The sequence below is a fragment of the Corylus avellana genome, chromosome ca3 (genome assembly GCF_901000735.1).
Source record: "Corylus avellana chromosome ca3, CavTom2PMs-1.0".
Classification (NCBI taxonomy): Eukaryota; Viridiplantae; Streptophyta; class Magnoliopsida; order Fagales; family Betulaceae; genus Corylus; species Corylus avellana.
In genome coordinates, this window is record NC_081543.1 from 4724228 (window position 1) to 4742537 (window position 18310).

At 35.4% G+C, this 18310-nt stretch overlaps 1 protein-coding gene across 1 annotated transcript; it reads right to left on the reverse strand.

The window, feature by feature from the left end:
* Positions 1 to 639: 639 nt before the first annotated feature.
* On the reverse strand, positions 640 to 9338 carry LOC132176336 (arginine-specific demethylase JMJ20). Its single transcript, XM_059588513.1, has 9 exons — positions 9033 to 9338; positions 7037 to 7207; positions 6002 to 6164; positions 5704 to 5821; positions 4288 to 4357; positions 4134 to 4214; positions 3278 to 3334; positions 3073 to 3184; positions 640 to 1497 (listed from the first exon to the last, which is right to left on the reverse strand). The coding sequence occupies exons 1-9, from the start codon at positions 9240 to 9242 to the stop codon at positions 1019 to 1021; spliced, it is 1461 nt and encodes a 486-aa protein (XP_059444496.1). The 5' UTR covers positions 9243 to 9338; the 3' UTR covers positions 640 to 1018.
* Between the last annotated feature and the right edge of the window lie 8972 nt (positions 9339 to 18310).

An 18310-nucleotide genomic window follows, 5' to 3' on the forward strand; every position in this document is an offset into this window, starting at 1 on the left:
TTTGAATGTCTTCAAGAAGTAGTTTAATTGGCTGAATCACGCCTAATAAAACGGATATCACTAGTTCGAATTTTCTTCTTCCCTCTTGTATGAATATATATATATATATATATATATATATATTATTTTGAATGTCTGAGCCACAGAATGGGTGATCGAGTGGAAAGCCTCGTCAATTAAGCGGTCAAATCGAGGTGCCTTGTTCAACAGGGCACTAAGTGAGGTCCTTGCCTCCTTGGTGCCTTGGTCGGTTTGTAAGTGAGCCAAGGTCTTCTGGGCCTTGGGCCTCGTTAGTAATGTGACCAAGTGAGGTACCTTGACTCAAGTGTATCTTTAGTAATTGACGAAAAATAATGTGACTCAATGAACCGCGATAGTAATTGTGATATTGAAAAATATCGCCGGTACCACTAGTGAACCATCCTTTGAGATGGTTTGCCCGTTTTCTATGTTAAATTCAGATGCAAAACAAATAAATAAAATAAAATAAAATGAAGGCTCGAAGAGAATTTTTTTCACGTGTTGAACATCTAAAACAATGCAAGTAATTGCAGCACTAGGGTTCTGCTTAAATTAGTTTCTCACGTACCTTGCAGTCAGCATGCCTACTATAAGAATGCTTTCAAAAGTCAGCTTCAATTCGTACGGTTTCCCTTTCTCACTTTGAATCTCATCTTCATATTTAAATGCTTCATTCATTCTGGACAAAATTTAGCTACAAACTGTTTGTAATTAATTTATACAAACCAGTCTAATAAAGTGACATGTTCTTACATGCTTTCTTATTAATGCTATTAAAAAAATATGTGAGAAGCACATGTTAAGGGACATATGTCCCTTCATTAAACTGATTTGTAGCTAATTTATCTCCATTCTTAAGCCACATAATCACCGCTTCCTGCAGCCTACAATCATGATGAGGGAGCGCCATGCTGAAAGGTGCAGCTTTTGAGAACAGTATGACAGAGCCACCTTTAAGTGGAAAAATTGTAGCCAAAAATCACTTCTCATTGAACATCTAAGCACCATCCCATTCAGACAGCAAAACAATTCCCTCACAGTTAGTGCAACTGAGTTTTGTAATAGCATTGTCAATAAAACTAATAAGACCTTCTGCAGTAAAGACCTGGGAACCGTACGTTCTTGTAGTATCCAACTCCCTCAACTCATCCACCAAATCTTTCTTTGTATCAAAACAGCAACTATGTTGTTTGTGTATCATCTCATACACTCTTTCCAAGCCCGTACGCAGTTGAAGGAACCTGGGATCATCTAGAGTTTCCCTCATATCCAAGAAACCATGATTTCCTGCCAGACCACCAACAGATTTGATCTTGCACACGATCTTCCGTACAGATCCAAGGTTCAAAGCTAAATGCTCAGCTACTGGGGACAAACTCCAAATGGATTTGCAGTCTCTTAGTAGATGGCATAGTTGGACCAAATTCGCCAAGCAGAAGTATGTTATGAAAACAAAGAAATCATAAAAGTTCATGCCTGTTGAAAAAGAGGTGATTAGTACAAATATAGCATCAATATAACCCCAGTACAGCAACATTCTCCCAATTCAACTAGCAGGTAAGGCATGCACAATGGACACATTATTAGTTCTCAACTTAAATGTATACCACCCACAGAATGTCATGGCAACTCTTCCAAATATGCTATCATTTCATCTACTAATGATGGAAATAAATGGGGGCTCAATACCATTGTAACACTCCGGTCTCGTATTGACATGATGAGTAGTCCACATAGAGAGTGGGTGGTTTATAAAAGATGCTCATGAGTGTTAAGTCTCATATTGCTTACTTATTAGGTGAAACTGAACTTTATAAGTAATTCTAGGAAAGTTCCAAAATGACTGGTCATTTTAAGGTAATAGCGCAAACATGACTAGCACTTTTTCCCAGGTCGTTCTAAATGGTATCAAATTCACCTAGTAATGCGTCATGTGGTACTAAAGTCCTATACTGCTTACTTACTAGATGAAACTGAGCTTTATAAGTGATTATAGAGAAGCTCCAAATTAACTAGTCTTTCTGAGGTGATAGCGCAAATGTGCTTAGCGCTTTCCCTGAGTCATTACAGCCATCCTCCATGCAAGTTTATTATGGTTGAAACTTGAATAGCCCCTTCATCAATAAGCTACTTTGATTGTTGGATTGAGCCAGGTTGAGCCTGACCTACTCTAATTGTTACTTTGGTTCATTTTCATTCACATTTCAGGTGAATGGGCCAGCTCTAGTCCAACCCAACCCACGTATAGCATCCTTAGTCACTCAAATGCACCCTCAAATTGTAAACAGTTCAGCACCAGTCTGGGGGCACTTGCAATGAAGAAGAGCTTAAGAACTTATTGGGAACCCAAATCAGTCTTAAATTACATCATAATTAAAATGGAAGCTAAGTACTACAGTTGGACAATCACATCTTCTATTACAAGGAGCTTACTGACACTGCCTGTTTGTAAAATCAATATGGTGATTCAGATTCAAGCTCCTGGAGTTTTCTCCAGCAGTTACCAACAGATTACCTGTGGTGACTACTATAGAATAATACAAAAAGGCGTTGGACTCTGGTGGTTTTGGAATTCTTTGGCTAGATTTTCTTTCTCATCAATTGTCCACTTGAGGCTTTTGTTTTTTAACAACATGATAAATTCTAGAGTATGTTAGAATTTTCTATTACTACTAGCTGTTTTAAGACAATATTTCAGTCATGTCTTGTTGAAACCAGAAAGGTCTATATTAACTTAATTTTTTTTCCGCCTAAGTTGGGATATTAGACGACAGTTTTGCATGTCTTATGGCATGTCAAAGCGTAGGTTTAGTACACGGATAAGATGCCACGTCATTAATTTAAAATCTTCCAGTAAGTTACAACTCTAATTCCAGGAACCTTTGCTTACAAGCCATGCTTCCCCTAAAAACAATATCTTAGGATGGAATTGGATAGCATAAAAGGAAGAGGAAGAAAAAAAAAGTATTTGCACATGTTTAACAAACTGCAACGATTGTTAATACATCTATCCGGGTGGAATTAAGTAATTCTCCAATATTCATACTACACCTGTGTTGGCCGCAAGATTGCGCTGGCAGAGACCTTCAAAATCATCACATATATCCCTGATGTCTTCTATGTATTCCTTAGCCTCATTGTAGTCCCTCAAAAGTAAATTCCACTATAAGAAAGATAAAATTAATAAGACAAATGCAAGTCCAATTAGTATAGGCCCAAATGTTAATTTCAATATATGAATCTAGTATCTACTTACCACCCAAGAAAGGTTATAGGCGTTGAACCAGTTGTGGTTTATTGATATTGTATCTTCCTGAAAACAGTACGAATGCATATTTAAGAGCTACTGACATCAAGCTGGTAGAAAATTCAAAATAAATTAGAGTATAATATTTTGAATGCAGTGCCTGCAAACGAGCATTCAAGTCACATTTTAAGATACCTCTAAGCCTAAACATGTGATGGAGGTTGGGTAAAATCCAAAAAATTTAAGGAGCTCGGACTACACAGTACGAGAAATCTCACATGCCACATCAGTTCTACTCTAGAGGGATCCTAGTTAGACCACATAGTCCAATCAAAAAATGGGGCGATGCCATTTACCATCCAAAAGTACATAACTACTGTTTGACAATGATTCTAAGGAGAGAAAACCCAAAACCAGTATCATCCCTCATAAGCATGGCCCCACATGTCTTTGCTCTATGTTATCAAATCGACCAGTAAAGAAACAGTGTCCCAACTCTAGAATCAAGGGCATCAATGCATTAGGTTTCCATAAACTTGATGAGGGTACCAAAATTCTAAAACAGACTCCAGATACTGAGATGAAGAAACACAAGTTGCAGAATGATGCAGCTTATATATATATATCAAATATAAGATAAAGTTTATTGAGAAATCAGCGTGAACTAGAGAATTTTATGATGCAGCTTATTTAAACCCTTAAGCTAAAGCTGAACAGGAGAGGTAACACTATTGTTGACTTGAACGACCTTTTCAAAACTAATTGCATGTTTGCTAAAGACTTGAGATTTAGAAAGAAAAGCACAAAGAAAACTATATACAATTTGCACCACCTAAAAAACAAAAAGAACAAAAGATTAAGATACCAGGTTATGAACTTGATGATACCATCCACTAGGCACAAAGATTATTTCATTCTGTTCTTGAGTGCACTCCAACCAGATAGCCTGCACCATGAACACACACAGAAGTCTGAAGGGAACTTAAAATGCTACTTGAAGATCTAGTCTGGCAAGTTACCTCCTTAAAACCAGGAAATTCTTTTTCACTGACATCATCAAGTATATTATATACAGAACTCTTCATGTTCCTGAATGTAAATTGAAAAGGCAATTAAAATTAACAAGGCCAAAAGATGTGCATTAGAAACTACCTTTTACTATCATCATTATTATTTTGGATCAACTACAAACTACAAACAATAAACGCACATCAAACATACTATTGAAGTTGACATAAAATTAGCAAGTGTATGAGATGGACCTAAGGTCAAATGACCTAATTCTTTCCCCTCCCCACATCATTCTACACAATCCATTGGATCAGTTGGATTTGTCAACATGAGCAGTCCAAATGAAAGGTCAACACATTCTTTTAGGAATCAATAAGCTCACCGCTATCATTCTAATGTTCATACTGGTTCAAGATAGGAACATCCTCTGGCAGGCATGCAATCCCACACCCCCCCGGGGCCCCCCAAGGACAACAAAACAAATAGAAAGAGAGAGAGTATCCCATCATGAGCTGCTGGGTTGGACCCATAAAGCAATAGGATGCAAGGTTTCAGCATACAGAGGTAGATCAAACTTACGCATCATCAGCAAATGTATTCTTACTTAAAATTTGAATCACATATTGATCAGAAAAGAGGAATTAGTACTTTTTTTTTCTTTACTTTTATCCCTAGGGATAGGAAGCATGTTCAGATTGATAATGACACTCAATGAAATAGAAAGAGAAATGAACAGAAGCTTACCAAACTGATGTGTAGCTCATTCATTGGAGAAAAACAAAACAATTAATTAAGAGAGAAATGTAACGAGTACCAATGAATGAGCTAGAAAAAAGTTTAGTAAGCCTCTGTGAGTAAAAGATTTAGTACCCCTAGTATTTCTCAAATAGAAAACAGGCTCAGAATAGGCACCAACAAAAGAAAATCTAAGATTCTTCCTATGCCACTGACTATAACAGAACAACGCCTCAATAAGACAACTACATAATATTGCTTTCCAATTGTTATCACACCTTCATGCTAAATACTCTCAGAAAAAATATGTGGAAATCAAAGTTTTAGTAGTTTTATAATATAGTATTATAATCATCAACCTGTTAGATGTAAGCAACAGACTGTTGCCAAAAGAAAATGTTGTAAAGGCAGATTATTGTAAAGGAATAGACAAAGTGGCCAAGGCGGCTGTCAGTTGCAACTGATATCATGAGAAAGTGGATAAACATCTAAGCTTGCTATAACAGTTAATTATTGCATTAAAATAGAAAATACCAACTTATTTATCTTTGAAAATCCACATATGGAATATAGAATATGTCTGATTTGATATATAACGTTACTATATTGGACAAGAAATTATTTGCATACCTGTCAAACACAAGATTATATATAACGTTACTATATTGGACAAGAAATTATTTTCATACCTGTCAAACACAAGATTACATTGAGAAGGAGACAGAAAAAGCCATTGTTTCTTCCCACACACATTTGCTGACCAACTATATGACCTGAAAACATCAGCATGAAGGGGAGTCCAAGATCCTGCATGAAAAATTATAAACTAGGTAACTGCCCATGTGATATACATTTAAGGATAGAAAGGACAACCAGCTCTCTATTGAAAGGAAGCAAAAGCTTTTTGTCCCCTTAAAATAAGTGGAATATAAATTACATAATACGTGTGTACCAAGAATGAGAAATTTGTTATGTTGGTGCTCAAACCTTTTGCTCCCATGTAAACAAAACGATAGTCAGAGCAACTTATTTCATTATTCGCTTGATAAGTGTCGGGATCCTTATGCATACGATAATTGTCGAGATACAGATTGAGCCAATCATCACAGAAAAACAATGGAGTTGTGTACGCTAAATATTCTGGGTGCTCCTGAGCATCAGATTAAGAGGATAAAGGCAACAAATCAGGTTACCGAGTTGACAATAATCTAATATATACCCTCAGACGCGACAAACTGACACTGGCAAAGTGACACTGCCCTACCAAATTAAATGGTGAAATTGAAAAATTACTCTTTATAAGGAACAAAAATAATGACTCAAAGGTTTGATTAATATGGATAACTGAATGATTTTAATGCTAGCAAAGCAAGTTTATACAATTACTTATCCGTGATTCCATGAAAAGATGCATATTAGCAGACTTGAGAAAGAACTATATTAAGAGTTCACTTTCCATCTTTGTATGAATAGACCACACACCTTGCAGCTAAATCATTACAAAAGTACAGTGGGGCATTGCAGCTTATTTTACTCAAAACCACATATATGGATCATAGCAAATTTCACTCCAGTATGCTGACACATACAAACCTGGAGCAACCTTTGTGTGACATACTAATTACAAAACTACTGTAAAGAAAGCCCATGATATGCCTAGAAAAGGTCTTAAAAGTAAAGAATACATGTAACAACATGTCAAAACTTCCGACATCTATTTTTAAATTACTTGGTCTTTTTTACCTGATAATAAAAGTTGCTAGCATGATACAGCTATGTCTAATTTCTAGTAAATTAAATCATTGAACAACCGTAATGACTTGACCACTTGAAAACCATCTCATGTAATGAGTAAACACTAGTGCAGCCAATTTACTATGTAAGTTGACTAAATATCTATCAAGTAGAAGTTTTATCAAACCAAGTTAAAATTGACTCATATTCTTACTACTTGTGGAAAGACAATAGTCTATGTATGTGTAACGTAAGCAGAAAAATTGACAAAACAAATTTCTGTCACACCTTCACAAAATGCCAGTCCTTTAAGTATAGCACAGGATGGCCATTACTTTGATTTGTTGAAGCACTACCCAGTTCCTGCAATGAATTGTCCAGCCAGTGGTCAACGAACTCTGAAACAGACATCTCCACTCTTTTCTGATCTGTGAAATCTCTAGTACCACAGTCTGCAACCTATAAGTGCCAATGTAACAAGTGAGTTCAATTGAGAATAATCTGATTTATCAATGAAAAAACTAGCATGCTGTAGATTTTATATTTTTGCTTGACAATTAAACATGGTTAGTAGCACAATATCTAATCACAAAATGTGATTAGTCATCAACGAGTTAACAAATCATTAGACGGATCATATCTAAGACTTGACATTACAAGAGTTAAACATTCAATTTTATGCATTTCCCCTTCAATTTTAAAGAAAGGAAATTACTCAACAAATTTAAACCCTTTTCTCCATTCTTCCTAAGAATCAAAATGAAGAATACTTTCTCTTGCATTTCCATATTCTTATTGTTCAAACTCTTTTCTGATGAATAATCATTTATTGACAGAAAAAGGCAAAGCCCTCATCTACGAGAACTATATAGGAGAGACAAATACCCTACAAGCGACAAATATCTAAAAAGGAAACAAGACCTAAAAGACTCAAAGAAGAGAAATTTGGAACATAGACTACAGCCCAAACCAAAAGAGATCTCAAAACGAATATTTTAAACAAAGCATGTTGGACTCGCAATCCTCAAAGAGACGCCAATTCCTTTCTCTTCAAATGCTCCACATAAGGAATGCAGGAATAGCCTCTGGGATGTCCCCACCCTTAAGTTTGCCAACAATGAAGCAGCTCTATGATATTGCTTGGCATAGCCCACAAAACTCTAAACAAGTTGAGAAACAAGTGCCAAAGATAACTAATGTACTCACAATGAATGAGAAGGTGATTAACAATCTCCTCATTCTTTTTGTATAAGCAACACCATTCTACAAGAGTGAAACCCCGCCTTCTAAAATTATCAACCGTGAGGATTCTGCCAAAGTTGTTGTCCATGTAAAGAAAGTCATGCGGGGTAGAGCTAACCTTTTGAACATTTTTTAGGGGAACAAACAAGGCTCTTCAGACTGTAAAGATTTATAATAGCTCCACTTCAAAGCCATGATTGCTAGTTGGGTTCCAAAACATTCTATCTGTATATGGGTTTTGAGGAGTATAACGTATTAAGAAAAGAGGCAAGCGATTCCAGCTCCCAATCCTAGACTGTCCTAGTGAAACTTGGATTCCAATGGGTAGAAGTGCCATAGGAATCCAAGTATTCCGAAACCAAGGCCTCTTTGTTCAAACTCTATCTACTACATATGATTGTCCTTGGAAATACAAACGATTCAGGGCATTTGGTGAACGATCTTTTGGTTCAGGCTCCACATAGTTGTTGGCTGCAGTCTCTCCAATTCATTGCATTTAGGCGCAAGCACAACTGTGTACACACAGACATGGGTGGGCACACTTGCACACACATTCTGGTTTGCTTTCTCTCTTAGTCATGGGCTAAGCTCCAATAGCATCATAAGAATTACAAACAAAAAAAGGTTTTTTTTTTTTTTTTTTTTTTCCTTTCGTATACTCCAGGCTCACATTCACACTTCTTACACTTTTCAGCAACTAAACAAAAAAAAAAATCTGTATAGACAATGGTCATGCCCAACCTATTTTGAAATTTACTTGCTCCATTTCGTTACTTGAATTAGCAGGACAAAAAAAAACAAAAAAGCATATTCAAGACCTCATATTTTTTGTCATCTTAAAACTATGTTTGGTATATAAAGGAACAGAAAAGGAAGAGTGAACTCCAAACAGACCATCATGGAAAATCAAAAGAGATAAATAAACCCATCACTCCACTGAATTCTTTCACTGCACTGGCAATAAACTTATAAACCATAAACTAATAAGGGTAACCAAAAAAGAACTTGCACATGTGATCAGCTATTGAACGATAAACAGCACCTGAACTCTGGATTTCCCGAAATGGGTAGAGAAGAATTGGAGATTGGGTTTTCCATTATCCAAGACCCAATCCTTGCAAGCCTTCCAATCATCCATGAGACCCGTCAGCACCACAGGCTGGTTCTTTTCCATATATTTCTGCACAAACTCACTGTAACTCACTTCTTTCCCATTCACCTTCTCTATGTGACTTCCAATTCTGATACCCATTTGTGGGTTAATCCAAAAAAGAAAAAAAGAAAATAAATTGAAAAGCCGAAATTAACTTGCGGATTTCTGAGTGTTTTGTAGGAAAACACGGTGAAGAAAATTTCTGAGCCGGTGTAATCACGCATTGTTATGTGCTCTCCGTCGTTTCTTTTTGGACGTTTTGGGCTAGTCTGGGCTGTTCTGCCCCAGATCCGGCCCAATACGCAAATAACCTTTCCGATCCGAAACCCCTTATTTTAAAAACGGGTTTCACATGTATCATCTATCTATATGTTTTTTTTTTTTTTTGTTATGCAAGAGTTTTATAATTACTTTCATGTTAATGTGATTTGCTCTTAATTTTCTCTCTTCCTTTTCTTTTGCTTTAGCTTTAAAGAAATTCTATGGCATCTATGCTACTGATAATGGAAAATATGGGAACCTAACGACTCTCTCCCATAAACGATAGTGCAAAACATATATGTGTTTATAAACAATGGAAACATTATCTGCCAGAAGATATCGAACTACTAATCATGTTAATGCATTTCCTTAATAATTTTGATATACAATATATGTATTGTTGGCATACAAAACTAACAATGTTTTTAAGCCGTCTTTCAGAGTGTAGAGCCACCTATAAGATAAAAGGCGTTAGAAGCCCGCCAGCGTAGAAGGCTAGAGGGACTTTGATGCCCAAATCAATATGGGGTGTGATGAAGCATTATTGATAGAGTGTGTAGTGTAACATCCCCAGCCCGTTAAGGCTGAGTTTGCCACTTTTCTTCTTTTACAACAAAAATTTTTGCAAAGATCTATAAGGTCTATCAGAGTACTTGATTTTAAAGGATACGAAAAATGTATAAAACATTATTCAAGAGATTTTATTACAAGCGAAATTAGAAAACATTAAACTTTAGTTGCGGAATATCATATCATTACAATAACTTATATGAAAAGACTTTGAAAATTAATAATTATTCTCACCCCATTCCGGCCTCCTATTCCAGCATCCTTTCTACCTGAAAACAAGAAATAAAACTGAATGAGCCCAAAGGGGCCCAGCAAGTAAAATCCACAACCATAAATAGTTTTACTCCTTGTTCTCAGTTTTGAAAATCATTTTCGCAAATAAATATAATTCTAGCCATAATAATATCTGTATGTACGGTTGCATCTCCCGTAACATATACATACTATTACATCTAGTAATAGATCATCGTTGTAAATCATCTTTATAAATCATCATCATAATGCATCATTATAAATAATCTCTGTAAATCATCATAGCATATCATCGTTGAAAATATAGTATCATTTTCTCATAATAAGGCCCATGTACACTATTACCCCTGTGCACGAGGGTTGCGGGTCCTTGTGACCATGGCACTGAACTGTGGCCACAGCCATGCCCGACCGTCAATTAACTCTTTCTTGGTGCACTCAACGGTCTAGTTGATGGAATACCACCTTCTGGCATAGCCTCCTTCAGTGGTTTCGCCTCCATCCGAGTATCGGTACCGAACTCTCATCTTATCTTATCTTGGGGCCAAAAATACTCTCCTCCATACATGTGCCCTCATTTCATAAACATTTATCTCATCTCTTGTACTTTTCTTTGTACTTCTTTTGATGCATCTTAGGGCAACATGTAGGAGGGTTTATCATCTTTTTTTTCTTTCTTATAATCATCATCATTTCTCAACTTTCTTTTCTTAAAATGGAAACTTTTCCAAATATAAACTTGTTGTGCTTAAAAAGCATTTAAAGAAATATAAACTTTCTAAATAATTCTTTTAGAAATCCTTCATGCATGCAACATATCTCCATGACAGGTAAATAAAATAATCATTTACAGTTTGATACAAGAATATATAAATAGCATGACAAGAATATATAAATAGCATGACATGAAGTAATTTTAGAAGGGGTAGTGAATTTACTTACCTCTAGACTGAAGCTAGAAGTGGTATGAAGGAATCTAGTTGCTCCAATATGACTAACACCACTAGTATATCTTTTGAAACTAATTTCTAAAGTCCGCTATCTCTTGTGTTCTTTCTTTCTTGTAGCGCTTGGTCTCGCCCTTTCTCTCTCTGTTCTGAGTAAACACTCTTAGAAAGAAGAAAGACCGAGTAAAAAGCGGAAGAAGGAAGAATATATGCAAGAGATGGGAGAGGAGATGAGTGGTGAAAATTCTGAAGGAGAAGAGCTCTATTTATAGGAGAAAATCAAATACTATTCCACCAACCCTACACTATTCCACCAACCCTACACTATTCCACCAACCCTTTACTATTTCACCAACCCTATACTATTCCACCAACCCTACACTATTCCACCTTCAATTTACGATTATACCCTCATTCTTTCTTCAATTTACAATTATACCCTCATTTTACTATTTCACCAACCCTATACTATTTCACCAACCCTATACTATTCTACCTTCAATTTACAATTATACCCTCATTCTATCTTCAATTTACAATTATACCCTCATTCTATCTTCAACCCCTATACTATTTCACCAACCCTATACTATTTCACCAATTACCATTCTCTAATTACCACTCTCATAAATTTCCCAAGAATTAAAATCCTTAACTACAATGGATATTAAAATAACATCATTATCAAAATAATCTATTTAAATAGCTTTGAAAATTCTGGGACACTACAATCTTCCCTCCTTATTAGAATTTCGTCCTCGAAATTAAAACCTATAATATTATCGTCCAATCTTCAAGTTGAGGGATTCAGATAATATTCCTTTTAATCCTTCATCAAAGCTTACTCTCTTTTATCATATTGAAATTCCATCTCCTTCTTCTATGAGTAAATCTTATTCACAGTCTAAAGTCTCAATTTCTGCAATCATTCATCAATTCACACTAAAATCTTACCTCAAAATCTTTTCCATTGTTTCTTTCCAACCTCAATAACAACGATCGAGTTATTCATTAACAGTCTACAATCAAGGTTTTAAACATCAAGTTAATAAATCATGTGATCAATAGTTCATACCTCCAAACATCATAGTCCTTATTTCAAGCCTGCAATAATTCTCTCGATCTAATTTAATCAATCTTATCAAAAAGGTGTAAAAAAATCATCCCCGCCTATATTCTTTTTAGTATCTCAGTATTCCAAATCATGCATACGAAATTTTAATATGATGCTCTAATAATTATTAACTTCTCACCATCATAAGCCTGTAAAAGTAAATAGCACCAACATTCTACAGTTTATATTTTCCAAAAGCATTATTACATGAATATACCTCAGAAATGACATCATAATTCGATTCATTCTAAATACATAACCGTTTCTATTTTCTCATCCCAACTTTTGTGTTGATGCTACAATATCAGCGAAAATCTTTCAGTACTACATCTTTACTTGATAAATTATAACTCAATAATAGAAACTCGTAATTATGATTTCAACTCAAACGAAATACACGATTACATCAAATGTAAGATTCTCATCCATTCTTGACTAATACATGCTGTGCTTTGCTGCGTTCTAGAGATGAAATTGATAAGCAAGCAAAGTAGGATAAGGGTAAGTTTCCAAGCTGGATGTCCCAAAACACTCATGTTATAATTTCTCTCCCTTGGGTCTTGCAAGGTCAAGAAGAGAAAAGAGAGAAAGATAGTCCTGTTGCTTTCTAGAAATGAAGATTTGAAAAGCATTTCAGGACATGGCATGTAGGTGAGACTTTCAAAATACCCACATCGGATGCTCTCTCTCTTCTGTCATTTACGAAGACTGAGAAGGAAAGAGAGATATTTAGCCTGAGAAGCATGATCAAGGATAATCTTGCTTCATCAGGACATGATCAACGATAATCTTGCTTCAATGGTTTACTACTGAGAGTATAAGGAGTTGGGTTTGTGAATCAAATCATGAGGCTGCATTTTTCTCTTGAGGACACGCTCAACTAGGAGGAAAAGTCGAGCTTTCATTGTATGGAAGGCTATTAACAGAAGATTTCAGGCGAAGGGGTATGATCAGAAGGCATGTGTTGCAATGGAGAAAGAGGTGGGAATTTATAGGAAAGATTTCTGGTAATAAACGAGCGCGTGGTGCGCGTTGGCATGACAATTCATTCAGTTGCCCACGCATGGTATTTGAAGTCGTTGATTGAACAGTGGGTTTGAAAAATGAGCTCAGTCGAATTTATGACAGGAGACAAGATCCTACTTCCACGGGATCTTTTGACAAAATTTCCATCGCGGCCCCAGGTCGCCTAACGCTTTGTTGTTTACTGTTTATTTCACCTGAAGTGAAAAATTCCTTTAAAGCCACTCGTCTGCTGCTTCCAGAAACTTCAAAAAAAATCTCTTCAGTTCCTAACGCTTAGTCTCTTCTCAGTACTTCATCTCTCCCAATTTCTTCGTATTCTCAACTATTTTTTCCTTACTCTCCTAAATATGGGAGTATCATCATCATCCGTTAACAACCTCGATTTGAATGTTGTTCCTGCAGCACAACCCATTGTTATGCCTGACGTGCAACCGGAGGTGCCTGTTGTTCCCCCTGAAGTGTCTGCTATTCATCCCGTCGTACCTGTTACACACCCTAATGAACCTGCTGCATATCCTAACGTATGGCAGCCAACTTTTGTCTTTGACAATCGTCCTATCACTATTCACGATTCTGTCATGCTCCATGATTCTACTGCTGTAGCAGTGGCCAAAGGTTTCGTAATTCCACGGGATCAAACGTTCTTAGCTGATAGGTCGGATACTGATGCTATTAATAACTCATTGGCATTCAGTATCCAAGGTGCTGCTTCAGTTTCTGACATGGCACAACGTTTGAGTGCCAGAAATGTTGAGCTGAAAGTCTCAAGAAACCAAATCGGGGTCTTACAGCGACTGCTCAAATACTACAAACGAAAACACGTGGATTTGAAGCAGGAGAATACTCAGCTGAAAAAGATGATGTTATCTTACGCAGAATACTTGGGACCAAAGATGCTAGAAATGGAGAAGAATACCGAACGTCTCCAGCGACAGCACGAAAAACTCCGGGTCGATGTTCAGGGGTGTTGCAAGTCTCTCCGCACACGCTCTAGTCCGGTACCTCATTAGAAATAAATATTCTCTTTGATAATTCAATTATATAAATATATACGATTCTGCTCATACTAGGTTTTCTCTATGCAGAAATAATTTTTCTGGAGCAGCTCTGAGGAATCATCTGCTCATCATTACCACGTGTCTCTTTATGCAACAAATTCTCTTTTTTTTTTTTTTTTTTTTTTTTTTTATGGACACTGGTATGTAATATTATAAGGAGCTTGTTCTCCAAACATTTCTTTTCGTAATCATTCAGTGCTCATTCAATATTCATTATGAAATCATTCTGTCATTGTAATAACTTCCTTTAAACAAACAATATGTTTAAAAAGTTAATCACTCAATAAAACATCTAAGTATGCACCATCACATGTTATCAACCTCTAAAATACCTTAATATCATTGAACATATATCTTATAAGAGAAAATTTAGATCATGTCACTATATTATATCACTGTATTATATTGTCTTTCAACTCTTACCTTTATGCTTCAATTTATCTCAAGAATAATAATCCATTATCTTTACTTAGTAAAAGAAAATTATATCAAAAGCTTTGGCATGTAACTAAAATTTCTCATAATTTCATATCCACTAATGCCTCAAAATTTAAATATTATCCACACCCTAGGAGCATCAATTCATCCTCAAAACTTTAAGCATCACTTCAATATAATTTACCTCAATTACAGAAAACCTAGCACCTCAAATTCTAAGAATCACCCCAAAGATTTCATGAATTGTACCTTAAAGTCATCACAATCATTTGAAAATATCAAAATCCTTAAACCACAACTTTATATATCAAAATATCTTATAGATTCTAGGGTATACCTCATTTGCATTTATCCCTGCAATACTTAGGCATTCACTTCATGCCACTACGTAATCATTATTCATCGATCCATATATTATAACATCAATCATAGTATCATTATTGTCATCGACCAAACCTTAGCCATTACCAAAAACTCATATAAACTCTTATATCATTAATTCAGTTCAAGAATCATTTCACAACCGACATCCATAAGACCATTTATTACCAAATCACTTACACAATTTGTCTCACAACCTAAATCCATAAAACCATTTTGTCGCCAAGTTAATTTCACAAATCATCTCGCAACCTAAATCTATAAAATCATCATACGATTTTTAAATCATGATCCATAATCTTTTCTAAATCCTCGAGACACCTTAAAATATACCCTTATCAATCGATACTCTAGAAAACTGCCGCAAATCCAAATAGGCAGATACTATAGATCACAACCTATCTATAAAATAAAAATTCATCTCCGTCATTAACATGATCACAATAATAAAATCCTCCAAATTAACCACACTAAGATGATTTTTTGTTTTTTTTGTTTTTTTTAACAAAAAATTAACCATTAGAAAAATGCTCATGCATCATTTATTAGAGACCACACAACAATGCACACTCTACTTGGCCGGAATGTGGCTTCTCATTAACCCCCCAAATTTTTTTTTTTTTTTTTTTTTTTTGAAAAGTCTGCCAGAACCTTATAACCTTTGCTCTGATACCAAAATTGTAACATCCCCAGTCCGTTAAGACTGAGTTTGCCACTTTTCTTATTTTTCAACAAAAATTCTTGCAAAGATCTATAAGGTTTATCAGAGTACTTGATTTTAAAAGATACAATAAATGCGTAAAACATTTTTTTCAAGAGATTTTATTACAAGCGGAATTAGAAAACATTAAACTTTAGTTGCGGAATATCATATCATTACAATAACTTATATGAAAAGACTTTGAAAATTAATAATTATTCCCACCCCATTCCGGCCTCCTATTCCAGCATCCGTTCTACCTGAAAACAAGAAATAAAACTGAATGAGCCCAAAGGGGGCCCAGCAAGTAAAATCCACAACCATAAATAGTTTTACTCCTTGTTCTCAGTTTTGAAAATCGTTTTCGCAAATAAATATAATTCTAGCCATAATAATATCTGTATGTACGGTTGCATCTTCCGTAACATATACTATTACATCTAGTAATAGATCATCGTTGTAAATCATCTTTATAAATCATCATCATAATGCATCATTATAAATAATCTTTGTAAATCATCATAGCATATCATCGTTGAAAATATAGTATCATTTTCTCATAATAGGCCCCATGTACACTATTACCCCTGTGCACGAGGGTTGCGGGTCCTTGTGACCATGGCACTGAACTGTGGCCACAGCCATGCCCGACCGTCAATTAACTCTTTCTTGGTGCACTCCACGGTCTAGTTGATGGAATACCACCTTCTGGCATAGCCTCCTTCAGTGGTTTCGCCTCCATCCGAGTATCGGTACCGAACTCTCATCTTATCTTATCTTTGGGCCAAAAATACTCTCCTCCATACATGTGCCCTCATTTCATAAACATTTATCTCATCTCTTGTACTTTTCTTTGTACTTCTTTTTATGCATCTTAGGGCAACATGTAGGAGGGTTTATCATCTTTTTTCTTTCTTATAATCATCATCATTTCTCAACTTTCTTTTCTTAAAATGGAAACTTTTCCAAATATAAACTTGTTGTGCTTAAAAAGCATTTAAAGAAATATAAACTTTCTAAATAATTCTTTTTTAGAAATCCTTCATGCATGCAACATATCTCCATGACAGGTAAATAAAATAATCATTTACAGTTTGATACAAGAATATATAAATAGCATGACATTAAGTAATTTTAGAAGGGGTAGTGAATTTACTTACCTCTAGACTGAAGCTAAAAGTGGTATGAAGGAATCCAGTTGCTCCAATATGACTAACAACACTAGTATATCTTTTGAAACTAATTTCTAAAGTCCGCTATCTCTTGTGTTCTTTCTTTCTTGTAGCGCTTGGTCTCGCCCTTTCTCTCTCTGTTCTGAGTAAACACTCTTAGAAAGAAGAAAGACCGAGTAAAAAGCGGAAGAAGGAAGAATATATGCAAGAGATGGGAGATGAGATGAGTGGTGAAAATTCTGAAGGAGAAGAGCTCTATTTATAGGAGAAAATCAAATACTATTCCACCAACCCTACACTATTCCACCAACCCTACACTATTCCACCAACCCTATACTATTCCACCAACCCTACACTATTCCACCTTCAATTTACGATTATACCCTCATTCTTTCTTCAATTTACAATTATACCCTCATTTTACTATTTCACCAACCCTATACTATTTCACCAACCCTATACTATTCTACCTTCAATTTACGATTATACCCTCATTCTATCTTCAATTTACAATTATACCCTCATTTTACTATTTTACTATTTCACCAACCCTATACTATTTCACCAATTACCATTCTCTAATTACCACTCTCATAAATTTCCCAAGAATTAAAATCCTTAGCTACAATGGATATTAAAATAACATCATTATCAAAATAATCTATTTAAATAGCTTTGAAAATTCTGGGACACTACATGTAGAGTATGTTAGAGATTTGTGTACCTTAAGCCTTATATACCGACATATATATAGAGTTTTCTGTAGGAGTCATTGTGTCTTGGATCAGGTCTAGATGTCGGGTTGCAAACTAGTTGGACTTGATATGGAGTGTGGACCTTCTTTTTAAGTGGGTATTTATTGAATCCTCCAAGAGTCCCTCAATTCTCTTGAATAATTAGTAAATCCATTTATGAAAATTTTGAGATGTGTGTCCTTAAACTCAAGCCTAGGCCTTCTGTAAATTTTATAGTGACGAGGTATCCGGGTCCCCCATATTTCAATAGATATTGATAGTTTACTCATAATTGAAGTAACATTGTTGAAGACCCCTGTATAGAGCTAATCCAATGCTAAAGTTTCGAACTCAATACCTATGAAACTAATCCAAGACCATTGGATCACCATCCATGGTGGTCTTTATATATATATATATATATATATATATATATATACACTAGTTTCACAAACGAAAAATTAAAAAAGAAGAAGTTTGTGTGTTAGAAAGTCAATGGGCCAGTAGAATGGGT

Bases quoted from the DNA above. Each gene is read 5' to 3' on its own strand.
- LOC132176336 (XM_059588513.1), bottom strand. From the start codon at position 9,242: ATGGGTATCAGAATTGGAAGTCACATAGAGAAGGTGAATGGGAAAGAA. The intron at 7,208-9,032 runs GTGCTGTTTATC...TGGCACTTATAG, and splicing joins TCGGGAAATCCAGAGTTCAG to GTTGCAGACTGTGGTACTAG. The intron at 4,358-5,703 runs GTATGAAAATAA...ATTTACATTCAG, and splicing joins TGTAATCTTGTGTTTGACAG to GAACATGAAGAGTTCTGTAT.